Genomic DNA, 23,917 nt, shown 5'->3' with positions numbered 1-23,917 from the left:
CTGCTAAATGCTCCACTATGTTCGACAGCTAGTTGCTAACTGTGTCTGTTTGCGGTTTGGTGCTGGGTACAGTGGGGTTTTTAGAGCTTTTTCTCTGAAAACAGCTGCCTGCTGCAACTGAAAACAACACTATAAGAGCGGAGAGAGTGAGAGCTACTTTAATTTGACCAACATTAGATAAATGCAGTAACAAGCAAAGTGGGTTATGCACAATGTTTGAGAGGAAAATATTTCAGTATGCTGTAGGCTGTATATAAAAATGCAGCTGTTGCTCTGAAAAATTGGTCTTTAGCCAGTTGGAAATAGTTTGGTTTAACACAGATAAGAGATTTTTACAATTGGATCAACACAGTAAACATTAAAAAAGACATCTTCCAAAAATAAATATTAAGATTCAAAAACACCCTACTGTTCACTGACACCAATGCAAATGAGGGTCACTGACGACTGAGCTCAGTGAAACCAAAAAACATTAAAAAATATCTACTTTTTTCTCGTTTCTTGTTCGCGCTTCCTCATGACATCTCATTATCGTCAGGAAATCATTCCTTGTGGTGATTGTCCGCTACCACTGTTGTTTGAAGATTAGTGGCTGAAAATTCCTTTTTTTTATATATTTGAAAATGCTTTTTGTCCACATGAGAGCCCGGACAATGTTCTCAGAGCGAACAGACCAATTTCAAACCAATTACTCCCATGAACACAGAGACTGAATCATGCTGAGAGAAAACGTGATTCCATTAACATGGTTCCCTGCCAGTCGCAGACAGCAGGGGGTGCTCACATGGTGCCAACGCTGTGTGCACTGATTTACTAAACCAACCATGATGGGGCTACTGTGTGAGTTGTCTCTCAGATATATCATGGAGAGAATAGTCTCATTTTGTCCGGATAAAGCAGGTTAATCTGGTAACAGCAAGTAGCGTTAGGGGTCTCCAACCAGAGTGTTACAATGAGGGAAGAGAGGGAAGTGAAAAGATGAGCAGAGCCTTCTGGCGCTAAACAGCAGGGGATAAACGAACAATGAGCTGAGTCATGAAACACTTAACAGTCACCTGCACTGCTGTCAGGTTTTTCAGACATGTTTCAGTCAGTGAAACATCTTTTCTGCTGTCACTGTCACACAAATCATTTAAAACATTACAACAATATAATACAAATAATCTGGCTTACAAATACAAACCAAATAGGGTTGGATTCAAACTACTTTCACAATTCATGGGAGGCGAATCAAACAATGTGGCTGAAATTAACCTGATCCAGCACAATGACCATGTCTGTCTCTGTTTGTTTTAACATTGTGTGCTAACTGTCTTTATTGTTTACTAAAGTCTGGACAAATTGTAATGCCTCTCCAACCTTTCTACTCTTCCAGCTGGATAAATATGTACCTGTGCCTTGCATGCACTCAGCCATTTTCTCCTGCTGGGGCCTCTCACATATCAATCTGTCTTTATAGTGTTTGGGTCTGTGATTAGAAAAAAAAACAAATAAAGCATGTAATGTCCAATGGGGGATACTAATTCACTGTGGAACAAACAAAATAACTAAGACAGATTGGACAGTTTATGGCATTCACTGAGTGAAAAGAATAGGCAAAAACTGAGATATTGCACGTGTGTGTATATATACATGTCTGTTCGTATCTCTATTGTGCACCCAGATAATGTGCAGCTCTGCACCATGACAACCTTCCTCAGCTTTGTCCCTGCAGAGCTCTGAAGCGTTCACATGATCCCCCTAGAAGACGACGACTGAGCCGCGGGACAACTTGCCGCTGCCCCAGGAGGAGCTCCGAGTCCCCCCTGTTGCATGGACACGGTTTCCCTGAACATCACCAAAGCTAACTGTGTACAGCGTGTGTGCGTGTGAGTCACATAGTCACGAGGTGCATCACAGCAAACCAAGCAGCATACAAACTAAATAGAAACTAACAGAAACTTAAGCACACGGTTTGATTGGTGACTAATTTAGTACATTACAGAGGCTGAAGCTGATTGTAACCATGTAAAAGGCATTCAGTGACTCCTTTTTATCATGTGACATCAACAAAATCATTTTTCACTAGTGGAACTCCGACAGGAAATGCAACTGCTAGTCAATAATTAATTTTCATATTTCTTTCATACACATGCATATTGGAAAATGTAAAAGCAAATGATTAACAACATTTTATTTAGTTTTTTTGGTTCCACTGAGAGGCAGACTGCAGATTTTTTTCATGCTTTCATCTGAAATTTTAATGTGTTTCAGAAACAGTCAATTAGTTTGAACTGCGTGTATTTACTGAATATTATTAAATACTAATTTACATCAGAATATGTACTTGCAGTTTTTCCACACACACACACACACACACAAACACAACATGTTTGCAGTGTGTCCTCTCATCCATGATTTCCTATTGGAAAGCTATCCAGACAATAGAGTCAGATATGCAGCCGGTGCCAGATAATTAAGGTGGTCTATACCAAACAAGAGGGACCGGTCTCTGATGCAGCACCTCATTATAAAAATGTTCAAAGTCAATTAATAAAATATTACCCCAGCGTTTCGTTATCTCTCTCTGGACTTCCAAGTCCCACTGTGGGTTCTTCACTTGTTGCACGACAGACCTGGACAATAACTACAACAGTGGAGCCCAGTGTAAACACCATAAGAAGAGCTGCAAAAGAAGGAGCTTGTGTAGAAACAGATTACCTGTCAGACAATTACTGACTGAATAACAAAGGCTTTGAAAATTCTGATACATCTGATGCCGATATGATTGACGATGATGACACCAAGATTTGTTTGATATCTTCCTCAGCTGGAAACAACACCACTTTTTTCTCATTTAATAAAAGTAGACAACTTAATCAACTTCATTAATGTGTTTATTAAAAATATATTTAATTTTGCAGATTTTCCCACATTGCTTTCTCCCAATTTGTAAAGCACAATCCCCCACACATTGCAGTCCTTCTTATTGCTTATTACTTCTTATTCTTATTATATTAGCTCTGTGACACACTGATGCCATCAGCCACTTCTTCTCACTTGCCACCAATGACCCACACCTAGAGGGTGTGACATGTGGGATGGTCATGATATCATCACAGTTTCACCTCACAACCTTGACCAGCCAGCCAGTGAGGTGAAGCCTTGTCAGTTACATATGAAAACAGACAACTGGAGTTACCGAGTAACTGAGTCTCTGCAGCGGTGTGTCCTGCACTCCTCCGTGTCCTTATGTCTTATCACAAACTGTTGTACAAAAATCTGACAACCATTTGGTGCCAAGTTGCAGAACATTTTATATGGCTTTTGATCAGATTTACAAAACACAACTTCATTCAAAAAGTAACCAGACCTGATGATAACAGGCGATGGCCTTGATCGAGCAAACATTAGGCACTTTAAATAAGAAAGCGGAGCCAGATCTTGACCAAATAATCATTAAAGCTGGAGTCAGTCATTCTGGAGAAAGACTGTTGATATTTGAACTAAACACTCAAACAAATACACTCCTCCCTTCTGTACTGATCTTCACAGAAGAATGTAATATTTTTGTCGTGCTAACGATGACTGGGAGCCTTTCCCGCTTCAGTCAGGTTAGAAAATGACACTAGAACAGATTAATACACTGACAATGAATTACTTAATGATTAATTGTAGCACTAAAGGCAGATTAATCTATAATCTTGATGCTAATGAAAACCTATAAACACTTGGCATTCGAATATGTTAAATTATTTGCTACCCTATAAGACTCAAAGAGATTTTCAACACCAAAACATATATTGTTGCATTGATGATTAGTTTTCCAGCGTATCTGAAGCCACCAAGTGTGGGGACAAAACCAAATGTTGGCTACATTTTGGAAAATCTGTTCTGTCTGAATCCAAGTGGAGACAACCTGGAATTATCACTTGTGTGTTCCTGTGTGAGAATCAACTTCTACTAGCTGGTTTCTTCAGTGATGGATCATAAAGAAGGCTCAGTTTACACAAAACCTTTAACCCTTACATACCGTGCAGGTCAAATTTGACCCATTTTGACATTTGAAAGCAGTAAAACTCCCTAAATGACATTTTTCAAGCCTGAAATTTTATGACTTTTCCTGAAGTGGCCCAAAATACACAAAAATGGAAATATTTCAAAATTATTTATTTTTGGTGCAGCTAGTATAAATTTTTGCACATAGAAGGTGTTCTGGGTCAAATTTGACCCGTATGTATTCAAAGGGATTTTAAAGTCTCCAGAGGGGGTTAAATCAAGGTAAAGGGTGGTTACGGGGAATCTTGAAACAGTGAAACTACAGATTGTCATGTGTGTATTTCTGTCATTGGAGACAGAGTTCAATGGGCACCTTGACACTGTGAACTGATCACGTCCCCAACATATTGCTACATTTGCCAGGGTTTCCACCCAGATGAGCATCTGCACCTGCAAACAAGCCTATACAAAGTAACAAATCAAGTCCATCAGTTACCAGGTAACCAACATCGTGGTCGCCCAACATAGTCTCCCTGTAGTAGCAGCACAGTGGTCCGAACTTTGCCCTGATCAGTCTGCAGTCTCACAGTCAGTTGCAACAAGAAGACAAAAGAGAGGGAGATGCAACTTCTGCATGACAAAAAAAAGACTGCAAAAGTAATGTTTGTTTAGATTGAAATGCAAACCAGTTTGTTGTTTTGTTTTATGACTAATGCACTCAGTGCAGAGTTGATTGTGTACAACTGATGGACAAGGAAAGCATGTGGTTTACAGTCAGTGTTGATTGATGGTTTAATGGTTATGATGAGACCTGCCATTCAAAAATGTTGCATCCTTCACTTTCAATAAAATTCATAGAAATAATTCTGGCTGTTATGTTCTCTTGTTTAAGATAACATGAGATCATAATATAGAGTGGTTGCAAAAGTATTTTCTCTATAAACGAATAGTGTCAAACTTAAATAAAACACTCTCTGCTCTCTGAAACATTAATGAAGGATTAATCACCCATTTAGTTATGACTGATAAGATATATATGGACGCAAAATACATTTGTGGCTAAAAATTCGGTATAGGGACTAATTATAAAGGAATAATTGAGCCGGGTCAAAAATGACCCACTCCGTACTATGAAGGGTCAGAATATGAACAGTATGTAAGGGTTAATAAATGTTTCCAGTGCGTTATCCCTGGAAACTGTTAAAAAGAGAAAACAAAATGTTTTACTTTTATATACACTGTAATACATTTTAAGATAGTTTAAAGCTGGAAACATAAGCTGCCCTGCTGTCTGAAAAATGTGTTAGGTGAACTGAAATTAACTAATTAGTTCAATGTTTTCTTGTGAGTTGTGAGAGTATAAAACAAACTGAATTAACTAAACTACAGATAACACGTTCAAAATGGTTAATGGACTGCATTTATAAAGCGCTTTTCTGGTCTCATCGACCACTCAAAGCGCTTTACACTACACGCCAACATTCATCCATTCACATGTTCATACACTGATGGCAGAGGCTGCCATGCATGTACCTGCTAATCAGGAGCAATAAAGCGCATCCTGCTCAAAGCGCCACACAATGTTTCTATGCTATGCTCACCCGTCCACAAACACACTAACACACCGATGGCTCAGCCATCAGGAGCAACTTTGGGTTCAGTATCTTGCCCACTGGAAGAGACGGGGATCTAACCACCGACCTTCTTGACATAGTCAAAGCTATACTGTCCTGAATATCTCTGTTGTGACAACAAACCTGCAGCAACCAAATAAAAACTGTGAATCCTGCTGTTGTTCGGACGCCTGTGATGAGCCTAACAGGCCCTGACAGCGTTCAGTTTACTCAAATGCCAAACTGTTTATCCCAGAACTAAACAGAGCTGGGTATCTGCAGCTGGAGGCACCTCTGCAGGGAAGGTGCTGGAAGTCCTGGCACACATGATGACAATTTGCTCTCCTTATAAAAGGCTCCATCTGAAAGTCTAATAATAAGACCTCACACCTGTGCGTATGAGTCTGAAAGTCTTTCTCTGGGTTTGCATGTTTGTCTCTCTGGTTGTTTGTATTTATCAGTTTGTTTGTGACTCTTCAGCAGACCTCCATGTCTGTCAATAAACCTTGCAGCATCTAAAATATGTCTTTATAGTTTATTTGAAGTCTGGCACAAAGGAAGACCACATTATCACATTTACAGCTCAGCACTGGAAATTTTAAACACAGCCACTGTATTGGCGTGATTGCCATAACGTCTCTTTGCTGCTACAGAGCGTTTCCATGTCAGTCTGCTGAGCTCACCGATGTTGTACAAACAACAATCATTATAAGGCCGAATGGATTGTACAATAACCGAATGTTTACATGAAGCTTTTTATTTTCCATTTCCTGGGTATGTAAATATTATTATTACTCAATTCCTACTGAGGGTTAAAGCTGATACTAACATTATTTATATCATTTATGTAATTCATTTATTATTTGTACATTGTTTATCTTTTTTACTTCTACTGTCTTGCTCCTGCCTCTTCTTCAGTCTGTTTCTTATGCGTCTGTAATGACAATTTTTCTTCCTGAGGATCACTTAAGTTATATCTTACCTTTATTGTAGTACATTTACTGTTCTTTTGTGAGATGTTTAAGGTACTTGTACATTATTTATGTGTTTCTATTTAATGCTGCTTCACTACATGTCCAGTGAATATATTTATTTTTTACTCTACTACATTTGATTGACCACTACATGACATGATATTATTCATTTAACAGACACAAAACAAAATCCAATGGATAACATGTTAAAGTGAAAACACTGGTCCCAAGACACTAAACAAAATACTTATCTGAACTTCTGAACCACTATGAACCCTCCAGACCGCTCAGATTATTGATTTTAATGCTGTTTAATGATTTATGAACAAGTAATAGTATTTTGAAATTAATTCTTTCAGAAAGTGGTAGCCAGTGAAGTGATCTGAGAACTGGACATATGTGCTGAGCTTTTTTGGTTCTTGTTACAACCCTAACAGCTGCACTCTGGGTCAACTGAAGCTGTCGGATTGATTTCTTTGGCAGACCTGTAAACAGACCGTTGCAGTAGTCCAGTCTGCAAGAGATAAAAGACTTTACAATTTTCTCATAAGTTTTCTCATAAGTACTAGATCTGAAAAATTCTTCCAACACTGCTAATAATTGCTACCACAGAATGTTTCCATGTTGGCAAGAATCATTTATGATGCCTACGAACTGTACAATAACTGAGTGCGATTCAACTTTTTATCTGGCATTTTTCTGTTCTTTTTGTTTTCAAGAAAAATATCCAATAATGTTACTGATAAAACAAATACCTAAATCTGAAGAGTAGTGAAGCCTTTGAGGATATGAAATGCCAAACACTGGTGCCAAAAAGACATCAATCCAAGGTCATCAGGTGTCAGTGTGCAGACAGAGCCGAGGTCCCCCTGAGGGGACGGCCAACCAGTCCCAGCTGGGAAAATCAGGGTGGGAGGCAGGACACACGACAGGCAGCAGGCTGTGCGTCAGTGTGCAGCAGCTGGGGAGACCCATCACAGCCATCACCTCCAGCTGTTCAGCATCACGCTCTGTTACTAACACGAACACGCTATATGCAACATCAACAATGAGCCTTCTGAGCAGTCAGCAGCTGCAAAGCCAACGAGCTCAGCCGCTACCGATGTTTTCTTAGAATTCATGTCACACTGACTCACGTCTGAGAGTCTGTACAACTGACGACGGAGGAGACCTGTCCACTCCTCAGACTGTCAGCTGCGTTTCTCCAGGGAATCTGTAGAGAAGTCTTTCATTATCAGTTTATATTTCATGGAGGCAGAGACGTCACCAAAAAAAAAAAAGTGGTCAATGATGAATCAAGACAGTTCTAACTCTTAACTCCCTGCTATTGAGGGGCATTAAGTCATTCCCTTCATCATCAATCAACAAACTGCACCACCGACAGGACTCTGGCAAATCCAAAAACCCCCAAGAGATCCCCGAGAGAAAGACTGGAGTGGTGTGTGACATCATCATGACATCACATGCGACTGCTGTGGGGAAAACATCAGTGAAGTGGCAAAGGACCCTGGACAAGAGACTGAAAGAAAACCAGAAACAGACAACATCAGCTGTCTGTGAACATCAGACCAAAACCCATCACTGCATCAACTTGTAAGAGGTCAAAGGTCAGTGACCGGGAGTCAGTGGACGGCCAGAGAAAGATCAAGTAGGATAAACACATAAGATGCGAAAAAACATCCTTGAACAGACCACGACCACCTGTTGCTATATGAACAAGGCTCCATACTGAGGATGACAACCGAGCCATCTCCACGACAACTGAGCAGACTCTGAGAGATGTGGTTGAAAAACTCTGAGGGGGAAAAAAGCTAGAAAATGAACTTAATTTTGTCAAATACCAAAAGCATCCACTGAAGAGGTTACGGTCTGGTGTTTCCTCTCAAAACAGAGTACGGGCTGAAAAGTTGAGCCAGAAATCTCAACATGTAAAAAATAATATTTGGATATTCAGTACTGACTATCAATCAAACCTCTTCAAATAGAGGGCCAGTAAAAACACTGATCCAGATGGATTAAGTTAAAAGAGGGGACCACAGAGCTTTTTGTTTTCCACTCCCTCTGGAATTTAAACACTTTCTGCAATCAAGGTTTAAAGATGAAAACACAATTTAATCTGTTTGGCCAATTATCTCCACTGATTATTTCACTATTGTTTGAAGGGATGTCCCGATCAAGATGTGTTGCCGAGTCCCAACGTGACACCTATTTTCCCAGTTAATGCAGCTGCATAATGCACACTTCAAGTACATTAAGTTATTAAAATCGATTCAATGTATATGCTCAATTGAATAGCCCTGTGATGCATTAAGTAAACAATTGCCTGCATCCTGTCAATGTAGTGTTGAGATGGTACAGAGGGGCGTACTGTGACTCCAAAAGCTCCAGAGGATAGCGAAAACCTGAATTCTCTACCACAGCGATGGACTGGTCATCCAAAGCAATGTATTCATTTACCCTCTCTGTAATCTTTTTGGCCTTGTTGGTGTCTCAAGGAAATTTAGTATCCTCCAGTGTTTGGTGCTTCGGAGCAGCCTTCGCTGGAGTTACCTGAGTGAACTCACTGTATCAAGTCCATGTATTGAACGCAGCTCTGTTACTATCACCTCACAAAATGCTTGCAATGCAGACATTACAGGCAAATGTTAGACTGTTTTGGTTTTCCAATTTAAAATATTTCCACGCTGCAGACATTTTAGCTGCAGGTATGCCAGCCAGAGTACGCTTCTTGTCCTGCCACATATTGTGCTCGCCGTTTACGACACCTGTGTGACAGCTGACGTAAAACAAAGGATTGGGCTAAGGTTCTTGCTCAATATAGCCGATACCGATCAGTTAAAAAACGCCTTGATTGGCCCTGATCTTTGAGATTGGATCAGGATGTCCCTAAAGCCGGGCTCAGACTACCAGAGTTTTGGGCCGATTTATCCCCGGTTCATCCTCCTGACAATCCGAGGAGAAATTTGGTCTGAGACCTTGTTCAGTACCGATGTTCAGCCCAGATTATCTGGTAATGTGAGGGGTTTACAGATCCAATCTTAAACCTCAAGAACTGCTCACAGACTCATTGGGGCTGCCTCCATAATTTCAAACATGTTTGATATTTATTATAATGTGTCTTCCAAGACGTATCATAACCATATGGACAAAGAGCTTTGCTAAAGCAAGTTGTTGTACCATGTCAGTCTCCATTTTGTTTACATCTGCTTTCCCATGAGATCACATGAGATCACATGAGGTGGTGTGTTGCTCTCTCTGGCACGATAATCTTAATAATATCCTGTAGTGTGTGATGCACCATCATTTTCTAATCTTGTGTGTGCATATTTGAGATTAGAGAGAAGAACGTCTGTGAAGTTTCTCCTTATGTGCTTGATGCAACCCAATTTCAAAATCACTTAGTATTTTAAAAGTCCTGTAGTCTGAGCCTGGCTTCAGTGTAAGTTCAGTAGAGTGATCCCTATCAAATTCTTTAATCAGGGAAAACTTCTTTTAACAAAACGGCTTTTAAAAAAAAGGGAAAATCACACAGACAAATGTGAGTTCCAGCTCAAACACCACTGATAATTGCTCTTTCATTTATGTGGAAATAAGATGATATTTTCAGTAATTGGTTGCTGATTTTGTTTTTATTTGTTTGAAAAAAAAAAAGTTTGCAAAGTCTGCAACTCTTCATGATGAACCCACGGACCTCGTAGCAAGACAGTAAATCTATTTTCAGCAAACAGCTTAGAAGCGAGCAGAATAAACAACCAACATAATCACACAGGATTACATCCCTCTTTTGCTGAGAATTCAGTGTTATAAAAGTCTCCTTAACAAGGCTGTGCGGCTTTGATGATGTGTGAAAAATCAAATCTTGCGTTCCATTCACAGAGCAGCAGAGGAAGGTGTCAGCCCTGTGAAAGCCAGGCCCAGAGGAATAAGAGCTTCTGCTCAAAACACTCCTTTATTATTTATCATCTGGGTGTCACACTGAGACAAATGTGCGGTGTGAGAATAAGTTTCATGATTACCAGTGAGCAAAGCAATTTATTGAAAGATATTGATCAAAACGTTCTTTTTTCAATTAGTGTTACTTGTGCTTCTCAGCGCAGGATTCCCAAAGAGAAATTAAGTCTTGATGAAGATGTGGTGGTGCGACCTGCAATATTTCAGAAGTGAATACATTGATATGATTCTCTAATATCATTATTCAGCTTTTATCAGGTTTAGACTTTCCACTGAATATTAATTTTTCACAATATTTCATAAACAACAACGGATCAAGGCATGAATATTTGCAATCTGAAAGTGCTGAAAACAGCATTTTATATATCTAAATAGATTAGTTATTGTAAACTTAGATTCTAAATAATGCCCATCAGACCTAAAGTATCCCACATCAGTCCATCTCTGGTTCTCATAACAAAAACAAATCGATTTCTTGCTCTATGTGAGAGAAAATATGTTGCTCTTTTCTGTGGGAGAGTTAGTTTTAATTGCTCACCACTGATAACAAGTTGCAGCCTATTACCACAGCAGTGATTAATTATAGGCAGCAGGGGATTTAATCAAACATTGCATTAAGGAAGATTGTACACAGTTATCTGGTCTGAACTTAGTCTGGTTGTCATATGTAATAAAACTGAGATTATAAAGCCTGGAGTACAATTAGTGACACGAAGCTCTCCATGTGTTTAAACTGGAATATTAAACTGTCAGGTGTTCATTCTAATTATTGCATGTTTTTCATGTCAGCATTACTATTGAAACAATTATATGTTTTTCATAGCTTTGGTGCTGAACTCGAACAAATGTTGTTAACAGTGAAACAATCACTATGAGGTTAATGTTCTGACTTTCAGTTTTACGAGTGTTTGAGAGCATTCATATCCATATTTGGTAAACAGTGTAGGTATTCTATTATATATATTGTATAATAATACTTCGCCCCCAAATTTTAGGACAATCCATCCTAAATATGCAGAAAAGGCAGCCAAAGAGTTTTTTTTAGGACCAGAAACGTTCTTAACTGAGTCAGTCACCTGACCTCTATCCTAGTGGTTCTAAAAAGGGGTCCGGGGACCTCCAGGGGTCTTTGAGGTTGTTCCAGAGGGTCCGCTTAAAAAAGGGAATAATTTATTTTCACTATAATTCAATCCATAAGTAACATAATGACAGAACGTATGACTATTCTGGTTATGGGTTTCATACATTTTCTGTAATAGAACATCTTAAAGCAAAAATCTTATCAAATGGGGGTCCGTGGTCTAATTTCTGTCAGTTTAGGGGTCCTTGATGTATAAAAGTTGTATAAAACAACTGAACATTTGTTTCACTCTCTGGGGACCACACTGAAGGCAAAAAGCCCCATAGATAAGCATCACCAGAGCTCCTGTTATTTATAAGTTATAAACTTCTGCCAGTCAATGACTATAAATATTAACGATGATGACTTAATATTAAGGTTATTATAACGTGTCCAATCACTTTCTGTCCCCTAGAATTGGGGGCTGTACTTAGGCACAACGGTGCTTTGACCTAAACACTAACATCAAGATGCTAAAATACTCAAAATGACAATGCTGACAAGGGCTGCAACTGGTAATTATTTTGATTATTGACTCATCTCTCTATTTTCTCTATTTATCCCTGAGTCAATTTGTCTGTAAAATGTCAGAAAATAGTGAAAAAAACAAGAAATTCTCATATGTGAGAAGCTAGAAACACCAAATGTTTGGTATTTTTGCTTGAAAGGTGACTATGTGTCAGCATGTTAACATTTGTTAAATAACACCAAACATAAAGTACAGTTGAGGCATTTTTGAAAACCAAAAATGTCAATCTCATGGTGGTACTAAAGGAAAAGTCTGAAGTTTACCAGAGTCAGTGGGATTCATCCTCTGTGGACCATGAATGTACAAAATTGCATAACAATCCACCACATAGTTAGTTAAATATTTCAGTCTGGAGCAACAGACCGATGAGTCTTGAGCTGTGCAGCTAGCATAACTTAACAAGGCTAAAATTCATACAAAGTTCCTCCGAGGTGAATGTAAACACCCTCAAATTGAAGCTCAGAGTCAGCACTATATATGATATATGTATATGATCCTCTCATTTCTTTAATTTGTGAGTGGTGCCATCATTAGCACGGAGGTTTTATGTGCTGACTTTCACAGAGCTGCACCTCCAGTCTTGGTAGATACTGGATGAAGGATGTGGTTTAAATGATGGACAGATTAACTTCCCTTCCGGCTTTTAAGAATTACATTACCTGAGATGAGCTCAGAGGCTCTTTTAAATGAAACGGCCATAAATGTAACGTGAGTCTCTCAAAATGCACTCTGTATGCTTTCAGAATGCACACAGAGCAAACATACGTACATGAGGAAATGGGAAAAGGACATTGATGACTGAGTCAATATGCCGCCCTTTACTCATTCTCATCACATTCTTCCAGAAACATTCACATCCACCTGCCTGTCTTTTATAGAACTTCTCAAATCATAATTAATTCATTTACAAATATTCAGTGGTGAGAGACAGACGTGTTTAACTGGCAGGCATGGCGTGGGTCATCTTCAGACGGCACCACGCGGCGGCAGCTGTGACTCAGTGATGTCAGCTGTTCTACAGTGACAGCCTGCAAATGCCACCTGGACAAGAAGCTAAAATAAACACTATTTGTATTGTGACTGGCATGCAGTAAGAACATTATACTTGTGCGACACTGCGAGAGGCTCTGAATAGACCATTCAATTCCAAAAACAGGCAGAGAGAAAATAGGGTGAGCATCAGCCTTCCTCTTTCTGGACTAAATGTATTTTTCTTTTTGACTAGTAATGAAAGCTCCTCCCGGCCTTTTTACTGACAACTCCTGCTGTAGTGACACTTGATACTTGCTTTCACGTTTACTTCATGAAGCACTCTGCTGCTTTTGTTGCTAAGTCATTAGGCACAGCATACTTTCAAAAGCTTACAGCTGGATGACATCCCCCGTGGAAGTAATGAGAGCAAATTGATTTTAATTTACAATACAGCGACATTTATTTTATTTAAATATGAGTGTATCTTGTATGATAAAATGAGACACTGAGATGACTAAATATGGGAGGGATTTGAATAAGTCAGAATAAAAAAAGAAAAGTTAGCAGTGACATGCTGTTGATTCTTCAAAAATGAAGGGAAATCTACTGAAACTCTCTTGATACTAAGAGATTGGGTGACATGCAATCGTGTGTATTCATATATGTAACGAATAAATGATCATTTTGTTTTTTTCTTGCAACTCTATATGCATTTAGATCCACATTCCTCTGTGTAATATACGGTCTGATTTACTGTTCATGGACATACACTCCTGCAGCCTTTCAAACACTTGTGCTTTGAGGACCTTCAAGTGCAAACCATGAACAGGATGTGTGGGAACACTTCAGCAGCACAGCATCTCTGTCATGAAACAGCAGTTTCTCTTTTTTCAGCATTTTTGTACAATTTCATAACTTATAGTTAACAGAAAAAAAAACTGTTTAATGCATTGAAAGGAACATTCGCTTGTCGGGAGAAATGCATTGTAAGAAAAAAAGGAAACAATTTACCTGTGGAGTTTGACAAATGTGTTATATTACCAACTAAACAAGTGGATTGACAAGTTAGATGTTGAACTGACTGCAAAGATATACTACATGGCCAAAAGTATATGGACACCCAAACACCCAACAACATTAATATGCTGCTAATCCACTCTTCTGGGAAAACTTTCCACAAGATTTGAGACTCTGGCTGCAGGGATTTGCTCTCATTCAGCCAAAAGGCATAAGTCCAGGTTCACAGTTAGTGTGCCAGTTCATTCCAAAGGTGTTGGGGTCCGAGGAGGTCAGAAATCTTCAATACCAAACAGGGAAAAACATTTCTATATGGACTTCACTTTGGGCTTGTGGGCACAAAAAAACAGAAAATGACCCTTTCCAAACTGTCGCCACAAAGTTGGACTTATTCATAGTACAGTTGTTTGCTTTAGCATGAAGATTGCCTTTGTCCAAACCATGAAAAACAACTCTTAGGCTGCAACTAACAATTATTTTCATTATCAATTAATTGTGAAAATTGTGAAAAATGTCACCCAAAGCCCAAGATGCAACCTAAAATGTCCCAATCTGTCCCAACCAACCGTCCACAACCAAAACATATTCAGTTTACTATCATAGAAGACTAAAGAAATCAGAAAATATTCACATTTAAGAAGCATTTCTTCTTAAAAAATGACTCAAAACAATTAATCGATAATCAAAATAATTTGCATTGCAGCTGTAAACAGCTCTAGACCAAAATTACACAAACATGTGAACATGGCTGTCCACATACTTTTGGCCTTGTAGTATATGTGGGTTTTTAATAGCTCCACAATTGTGTTCAAAAACAAATGTGTTGGCTGCACATTGAGTTATTTTCAAGGGATAGATCTCTTTTTATGGGGCAAAGTGAAAGCAACAGTTTGTTTTTTATCGTTTTGCTCAGTGTTGTTTTTGTTTGTTCATGTTCAGTTCCCTTTGTTTCAGTTGTTTCGTCACTTATTCCAGGTCAGTAGTTACACTCATCCGTCATTTGTGTTTTTATTGGCCACGTCTTACAATTAAAAACAGAAACTGACTGATCTGATTTCACAATATTAACCGATTCAAAGAAATGATCACAAATGACCACAAAGCTGTATGTCGGAATAGTGTTTGTAAGATTTTTCTTTTAAACTGTTGTCTAAAAAGTGTGCAAGCTAAAGTGATATGAAGGATGTTCACTGTGCTTCTCCTTTAAGGATGTTCAAGTTCAATCCCTGGTTAGTGCACGGGCAACTCTACGTCTGTTCCTGGAAACACAGTCAATGAAACAGATGTGAAGATACGAACTTTGGCCAGAAAGCAGACGTGTCCTAAAAAAAACCTCTTTCCACACAAAGAAGCACAAATCCTTGACTCAACTTGCTAAAAAACCTCCCACGCTAGTTTCAAACTCCAAGAAATCCGGTGTTAAAGGATGGGTTTACAATATGTCAAAACTGTCTTAAAACAATAATAAGGAGCCCAAATGAACATTGAAACAGGTTTTTCTCACTGTAATCATCCTCCTGTTCAAACTGACCATTAGAAGATGCCTCTAAATGCATTTACAACATAAGTGATAGGGGACAAAATCCGCAGTCCTCGTTTTGATCAACAAAAAAAAGTTTCTATGAAGATAATATGAGGCTTCAGCTGCCTGAGTTGGTCAAATAAAGTGGATATCTTCCACAGTTACAAATTTTTCAGTTAAAATTTACCTCTTCTTGTTTCGACGGGCAGTGTTTTCTTGTTGAGCTGCAGTGAAAGGATCGAAACAAGAAGAGGGAATGTGGCATTAAAAAACAGTATATTAGGAGAGCCTGGTGTTCAGTCATAGGCAATTCAAATACAGTTCAATAGGCCTTTTACAAAAAGTACACAGTGCCAAATTTCACAAACATAAGACAAATGTATAAATTCAGCGAGGACTGAGGTAAGGGAGTGGCCCTGTACGACTGACTATATATTTAATAATTTAACAGTTTAACTACACTTGGGACAAATGATTTCTTGTAGACATTTCGGGTGGTTCGTGGTGGTCTAAAGCACCTTCCTGAGGGAAGCAATTCACATTGTGGGTACGATGGATGAGACGGATCACTTGTTATGTTAAGAGCTTTCTTTTTGGTATTCAGTACATGCCTGCTGCTTTAGTTGCAGCTGTGGTTTCACTATGATTTTACTGGCTGTATCAACCACTCTCGACAGTTTCCTTTTACATTTGACATCCAAGTGTCCGTACCACATGACCATGTTAGAAGACAAGATGCTTTCCAACAGATTCTTGTACACCATTTCAAGAATATTCTGGCTCACGCCGAAGTCAATAAGCTTTCTGAGTTGGTATAACCTCTGCATTTTTAAAAACATAATCTGTGTTATCTATCAAATTAAGGTGGCTATCTATATAAGTTCCTACGTATTAAAACAACTAACCTTTTCATCAGGGTGCTCTATGATTGTCAGGGGTTGATGTAGGTCTGAAATGTAGTGTTTACTGTATATGATCATTTCTTTGGTTTTACTATGGTTTGGTTTTACTGATTATGTTTATCTCACGAACACTCGATTGATACCAGTTCTGGGGGGAAGTTACCTGATTAAAACATAGACTTTCCCCTGCAGTGCCCACTTCACATAGGAGGCTTGCCAGAAACAAACACTGCAGATATGAATGTGAACGCAGTACAAGTGGCATTACTCACAACTCTGACTGAAAGACGTTGATCACTCAGTTGATCATATTGAGTCTATATTTTCTGGTTGATTTTGCTACCAAACAGCAAAACATCACAATTTCAGGAGGAACTGAAATCTGGATACCAGTAGCCAACACTTGACAGGACTCAGTGAGCAGCATTTTTATGATTTATCCTTCTGAAATAAAGTAAACAGTCGTTGAATGGGGTTGCTGACTCTTCAGACCGGAGCGGAGGCAGGCTATTGGACGAAATCATTGGGTATGGCTTAGAGAAATTCATATTATGAGGAGAAAATAATAAAAATCTTGACTTGACAAGTAGCTCTCACACAGCACAGCTTGCAGACTTGAAGATGCACCTGTAGCCTGATTGGTTGAACCACGTGGGGACACCTGTTGATTAGGAAAATGTGCGCCTTTTTTTTCCTAAATGGAAAATCACTTGCGGGCTTTATGGTCTCAGACTGACATATGGCCACTAAAGCGCTGAGAGCAGAAACACCTGGTGAACTCACCCTGGCTGCTCTGGATGAGTACGGGTCGTCAAACAGGGCCCAGACCTTCGGCTGCCAAACTTCGCAGCATCCTCTCGACCTGTCCGGACAGTCCTCGATACCGAACCGTCTCGGCATCTCTCTGTCGTCGTCGGTGTCCTCCGGTTCCGGTGGCTCAAATATCTCCAGGGCCTCTTCCGCGTCCCGGTGCTGTCGGTAGGTCATCCAGCAGCACGGCTCCACGTCGGTCTCGTCGATCCCCCAAAACGCCAGCTCCTCCTCGAAGAGCGGCCCGCAGACGTCGGCGGGGCAGTGCAGCTTACCGGTCCGGTAATAGTTGAGCACGTAGGCGAAGATGCCCGGGTGTCTGTCGAAGAAGAACTCGTTCGCGCTCGGGGGCGCAGAGTCCGATTCGGTGCTGACCTGCGTGTCCGGGTCGGCCAGCCATGCCAGGCGGGTCCCCGGCAAGGTCCTGAGGGTGCTTTTGTAGGTTTCATGTCTCGTGCCGCCCACGTTGATGATAATTTTATCCGAGTCTTCTCCTCTGGCCATCTCCTCCTTCAGACATGATTTAGACGGAGGTTTGTTGCCTGACTTGCGCCCTCGGTAAGACGAAACACACACCGAGCTTATCATTTAGAGACCTTCTGGCTCTTCGCCTCCCGCTTACAATATGTTGTCCACTCGTGCAAAAAATCAAAAAAATAACGCAAAGTGCGCCCTCATTTCAGACCCCAGTCTAATGGCCTGTGCGGCTCATTTATCCCCCAAAAAACAGCGCTCCAGACAGCGCCAAAGTGAGAAGCTCAATAAAAACCACCTGTTACAAAACTCAGTCTGGTGTCGCAACAAAACGCAGGTGGCAGGCTCACTGTGTGCGCTTTTCAATGTTTTTGTCGAACAGATTGCACAATAGGACTTACAGTGATGCCTCCAGATTTGGCAATTGTGTCCCTCCCATGAACAAAGCGTCTTTTCCAGTCAAAAGAAGAATATTTGCCAATTACGCACGGCAGTACGGGCCTACAGGGTGAGCCACTGAGCCTGAGATAACGTGACACTCATCACCCCTTTTTGACAAATCTCCAAATTCTGCAACGTCAATCCACAACTATTCCTGACAACTTTTCTCCTCTCCACACACACACACACACATACACTCAGACCAGGGAGGCAGCGAATGATCCAGTCGCGCATTAAATTAAATTAGGCACTGAAATATTCCACCAGTTCTTCCTGTTGAAAACGCTCAGCTCGCGTGCCAGATGTGGGGTTGTTTTCCAGCTGAGGATCTGTTGCTTCTCCACAAGTAGCCTATCTTCCCTTAGCGACACAGCCCGGTTGGATGGTGTGTTCAACAGCAGGCTCGGCAGTTTAACTCTTAGGCTGCTGGCGGAGGTTGGCGCATTATTGAACCACTCCCTCTAATTAGACCGAGAGGATGGGCTGATGGTCTATGTGTGTGTGAGTGAGAGAGAGAGAGAGAGATAGCTCAGCTGTTTCATCAACCCTCAATTTATCTCTTTTAAAGCTGCAACAGATTGTGCATATGCATGTCTGGGTCATCATGAGAACATGCAGACCTGCACTGTGGGCACCAACCTTTGTGAATGCATGGCTGCAAATTAAAGAAGACATGTGGCAAAGAGCACAAACAAACAGCGATGAGCATAATATGTGAGCTATTGTGTATTGTGGTGTTCCTTTTATTGCATGGCTATTGCATGGGACTGTATGAGGCTGCACAGGTGTTAATGATGTGTCTACTCCTGCATGTGAAAACGTAATGTATGTACTATACTTTGATGCACTGACTGATGGAATAGTACCATATGTAGACGAATAGGCTGCATCTAAACCACAGATGCACCAAAATAACTGTCCTAAATATTTGCAGCTAATGCTTTCTCTCATGACAAGCAAAGACTAAATTGGGCAATTTAATCACTTGTTATATTAGGATTATGCTAAACCACCATCAGAGTTCTCCACAGATCAACTGAGAGATCCAGTTTCTATTTTATTGTCATTTCCATGAGACGCAGATGATTGTTTGACCAGCTGGACAGTCGGATCCAACAGGTTGCTGTGAGGCCTCTAGTGTGTTTAGAAAATTCATGATGTTGCTGGAACGTCCTAATATTGCCATCTAGTGGATACTGTGGTGAACAACGTGTTTGAACAAGCATCTGTAAAAAGCCATTCAGTGGTGATTATTTATCAGGCCGTCTTTTTTCTACACTTGTTTATTCCCGTTAAAATCCCAGCATGCCTTGAGCAAGAAAAACTTGCTGAAGAAGTCACCAGTGTGTATAATAAGGCTAAAAACACACACACTGGGGTCTCATTTTCATAAATTTTAGAACAGCTCCCAACTATTCATCTTGATAATGAGCTTTTCTGCATTCTTGGATAGGAGATGGTTCCAGATCCTCTGAACCACCACATCTCATGACTGAATGATGTAAAACAAAACGGCAATTCAGACTGATTATCAGGCTAGGGAGGTGTGTGTGTTTCTAAAGCTACACAACATGTGCAAAATTTGAGGACACTTAATTATTTTAAGGGCCTTTCCACAATTTCAGAGCACTAAAATAGCAAAAGGTGAAAATATTTTACATACAGTACATTTCCCTTAGGTGGAAACACACTGGAAATCCTTTGTTTGGAGGAATTTAACATCGGAGAAAAAATGACAAAAATAACATTTTCCAAAAATCCAGTCAGTTCTCCAATGAGGGCTACACAAAATGTTGTGCATTTCAAAAATTCACAACACATGTGTTTGTTATTTTTAATTGTATCACTGTTTTTTATTTCAATACGGCAACGTTATTTTATGTACTGCAAGGTCATTTTATGTTAGAAACACATTTGTAAATTAGAAAATATCCAAAAACATAAAAGAAACACTGAGGTTACAGTCTAACAAAGGCAAAGACATTCACCAAAGTCATGAAAACACAAGGTTTGAAATATTGGGAACACACCAATCAAGCATCACAATCTGCTGTAAATCATTCAAGTGTTTAGAGCAGCATATCTGAAAGCACTTTTTTCCAAGACCAGAATTTATTACTGGAATGTGAAGCTGAAGAGAGTCTGCAGACTGTTTTAGAAAAGTACCAGATCTCCTTGAGAGAAGCAAAGATAAATAATATGGTACTCTAATTAGTAGAGCTTCATAAATAAACCAGAGTCACAGATGCTCTCTTTTTACATATTGAAAAACCAGTTTGTTTTTTAAGTGATGCAAATGTGATGAGTTTTTGCAGTGAAAACAAAAAATAGCATATTAATAAATTAAAAATCCAAATGTCGTGTGTTGTGCATTACAAGAACAAACTAAAGAGAGTTGTATATTTTTTAAAGTATTTTTATTATGACAAGTTTGAACATTTTGTGAAATTACAGCCTTTGTGGTACCAAACAACAGTGATATGGTCTAAGTATTTTGGTAAACATGAAACAGTGACATTATTTGAAGTTATTTGTTTTAGTCCACTTCCTCAATAGTTGGGCCCTTTGAGCTGCCTCCTGCCTGGCTGCCGCAGCCTCCTGATGGTGCTGCTCCCTGGTACAGCTTGGTCACAATCGGTTTGCACACTTTCTCTAGTTCCTTCTGCTGATGCTCATACTCATCTTTCTCAGCCAGCTGGTTGCTCTCCAGCCAGGAGATAGTCTGGTTGCACTTGTCAATGACCATCTTTTTATCTTCCTCGCTAATCTTCCCTTTCATATTCTCGTCCTCGACACTGCTCTTCATGTTGTAGGCGTAGGACTCCAGTGAGTTCTTTGCTGCAATCTTGTCCCTCTGCACGTCATCCTCAGCCTTGTACTTTTCAGCGTCCTGTACCATCCGCTCTATCTCCTCTTTGCTGAGGCGGCCCTTGTCATTGGTGATGGTGATTTTGTTTTCTTTGCCGGTGCTTTTGTCCACAGCGGACACATTCAGAATGCCATTGGCATCGATGTCAAAAGTCACCTCCACCTGTGGTACACCACGGGGAGCAGGAGGGATACCCGAGAGCTCAAACTTGCCCAGGAGGTTGTTGTCCTTGGTCATGGCTCTCTCACCTTCAAAAACCTGAATCAGGACGCCTGGCTGGTTATCTGAGTATGTGGAGAAGATCTGGGTCTGCTTGGTGGGGATGGTGGTGTTGCGTTTGATTAGAGGTGTCATAACTCCACCTGCAGTCTCAATACCCAGAGACAGTGGAGCCACGTCCAGCAGCAGCAGATCCTGGACATTCTCTGAAGTGTCACCCATGAGGATTGCAGCCTGGACTGCTGCCCCGTATGCCACTGCTTCATCTGGGTTGATGCTCTTGTTCAGCTCTCTACCATTAAAGAAGTCCTGCAAGAGCTTCTGGATTTTGGGAATTCTTGTGGAGCCACCAACCAGGACGATCTCGTGGATCTTGGACTTATCCAGCTTGGCATCTTGCAGGGCCTTCTCAACTGGCTCCAGTGTTCCCCTGAAAAGCTCAGAGTTGAGCTCCTCAAAGCGTGCCCTTGTGATGGAGGTGTAGAAGTCGATGCCCTCAAAGAGAGAGTCAATCTCAAGGCTGGCCTGGGTGCTGGAGGACAGGGTTCTTTTCGCTCTCTCACAAGCTGTGCGCAGCCTCCTCACTGCTCTCTTATTTTGGCTGATGTCCTTCTTGTGTTTTCTTTTAAATTCCTCTACGAAGTGCTTGACCATCCTGTTGTCAAAGTCCTCCCCACCAAGGTGTGTGTCTCCTGCGGTGGATTTCACCTCAAAAATGCCATCCTCAATGGTCAGGATGGACACGTCAAAGGTGCCTCCGCCGAGGTCAAAGATCAGTACATTGCGCTCTCCCCTTTTACCTTTATCTAAACCGTAAGCGATGGCTGCTGCTGTCGGCTCATTGATGATCCTCAGAATATTCAGCCCAGAGATCACCCCAGCATCCTTGGTGGCTTGTCTCTGAGAGTCATTGAAATAAGCTGGAACTGTGATGACTGCGTTGGACACCCTCTGTCCCAGGTAGGCCTCAGCAATCTCCTTCATTTTAACCAGGACCATGGAGGAGATTTCCTCTGGATAGAAGGCCTTGGTCTCACCTTTATACTCCACCTGGACTTTTGGCTTTCCGTTATCACTGATCACCTTGAAAGGCCAGAGCTTCATGTCAGCCTGGACAACTGCGTCGTTAAACTTTCTTCCGATGAGCCTTTTGGCATCAAAGATTGTGTTGGTTGGGTTCATAGCCACCTGGTTCTTGGCAGCATCTCCAATGAGCCTCTCTGTGTCAGTAAAGGCCACATAGCTGGGAGTGGTCCTGTTGCCCTGATCATTGGCAATAATCTCCACTTTGCCATGCTGGAAAACCCCAACACAGGAGTAGGTGGTGCCCAGATCGATGCCAATGGAGGTTCCCTTAGCTGAGGACATTTTGTTTGTTGCTTTAGAGTTCCTAGAAAAAATAGGGAGATGTCAATGCAAAAACACTGATCACTGCTATTAAAATTATTCAAAATGATTACATAATTAATGTCTGTAATATGGATAAAAATGTTTAAAAATGTCCAATTATTAGAGTCATATGTTAGAGGTACAGTTACAATTAAGGAAACAGTGAAAATGCCTATTAGCACTAGTTACATACTGGTGAGATGTCTGCTTCACTAGTTTGTTTGAATGTAAGTCTCACTTCAAAAGTAAAACAAAAATTAACTGAGTGATTACTTGAACCCATTTGATTTTTGTATTCCCCAAATTAGATTTGTTTATATAATGAAAATAACCCAAACCAGAAAGTAAGTAATTTTAGCACTCAAATCCGACTGTTTCTATAATGAATTGTTAATACCATTCATGGCATTAATGCCACTGTTGTATAAAAATGCTCAAGCAGAATTGATGCTTTAGAAAATATAAGATTTTAAAGATTGTAAGATTTTAATCTTATGATTTAAACCTTTCAGTGAATGATTGAATTAAATAATGCCTACACCATCATATATACATCATGACATAAAGAAGTCTGCACTGATGTTTCCATTCAAATGTATTTAACCATAATCAGATTATCAATTGCTACTTACTTTCAGTTTTAATCTCTCTGTTGTTGTCTCCCTAAGGTGTTGGAGGATCTCAGCAGTCTCCCTGAGTAGATTCCTGTGTGGTTCTTCTGAAACTCATGCCCAAACTGACTCAAACCCATTGCTTTTATAGTTACAACCAGATTTCCAGAACAATCCCAGCCCGCCCCCCTCGGCCAAGCACAGTGACTCGACTGTTAATATTAGCAACTAATGCAGCTGGCCTGGTCCGCGAGAGAGCCGGTGAATATTCCAGAGAGAGACAGCAGTTTGACGCTCAGCCAGCAGGGCTGACTGTGAGGGAAAGCAATGTAGCAGGAAGGCACATTCAGGGAGGTATGTAGAAGTGTTAGCAGTCATGAATGTAAGCTTTATCCCCCAAATAATGGAAAACATGCAGCTACACAGCCCCTGACCTCTCTGTCATTCTCTGTTTTCATTTTTCTTGGTATAAACACAGTTTGTTTAAAGTTTTCTCTGTTAAAAGAAGTTGCTTTATTGCTGATTT

The 23,917-nt window shown here is 40.4% G+C and overlaps 2 protein-coding genes and 1 long non-coding RNA gene across 3 annotated transcripts in view; 1 reads left to right on the top strand and 2 right to left on the bottom strand.

The window, feature by feature from the left end:
* Positions 1–18,826, bottom strand: part of kcnc4 (potassium voltage-gated channel, Shaw-related subfamily, member 4) — a 27,414-nt gene extending 8,588 nt beyond the window's left edge. The window contains exon 1 of the mRNA XM_042407830.1: positions 17,362–18,826. Coding sequence (XP_042263764.1) covers positions 17,362–17,976 — 615 coding nt within the window. The 5' untranslated portion in view covers positions 17,977–18,826. The remainder of the gene's footprint in view (positions 1–17,361) is intronic.
* LOC121895037 lies at positions 17,476–23,776 on the top strand. The gene is made up of 3 exons (XR_006095665.1): positions 17,476–17,556; positions 18,872–19,017; positions 23,449–23,776. It is a non-coding gene; the product is annotated as an uncharacterized LOC121895037 (long non-coding RNA).
* hspa1b (heat shock protein family A (Hsp70) member 1B) lies at positions 20,732–23,500 on the bottom strand. The gene is made up of 2 exons (XM_042407829.1): positions 23,413–23,500; positions 20,732–22,781 (listed from the first exon to the last, which is right to left on the bottom strand). The coding sequence occupies exon 2, from the start codon at positions 22,757–22,759 to the stop codon at positions 20,840–20,842; it is 1,920 nt and encodes a 639-aa protein (XP_042263763.1). The 5' UTR covers positions 22,760–22,781; positions 23,413–23,500; the 3' UTR covers positions 20,732–20,839.
* Positions 23,777–23,917: the final 141 nt, after the last annotated feature.

Source organism: Thunnus maccoyii, chromosome 4, assembly GCF_910596095.1.
Source record: "Thunnus maccoyii chromosome 4, fThuMac1.1, whole genome shotgun sequence".
NCBI classification, from domain to species: Eukaryota; Metazoa; Chordata; class Actinopteri; order Scombriformes; family Scombridae; genus Thunnus; species Thunnus maccoyii.
Note: the sequence above shows the minus strand (reverse complement) of the source record. Positions and strands in the feature narration are given on the sequence as shown.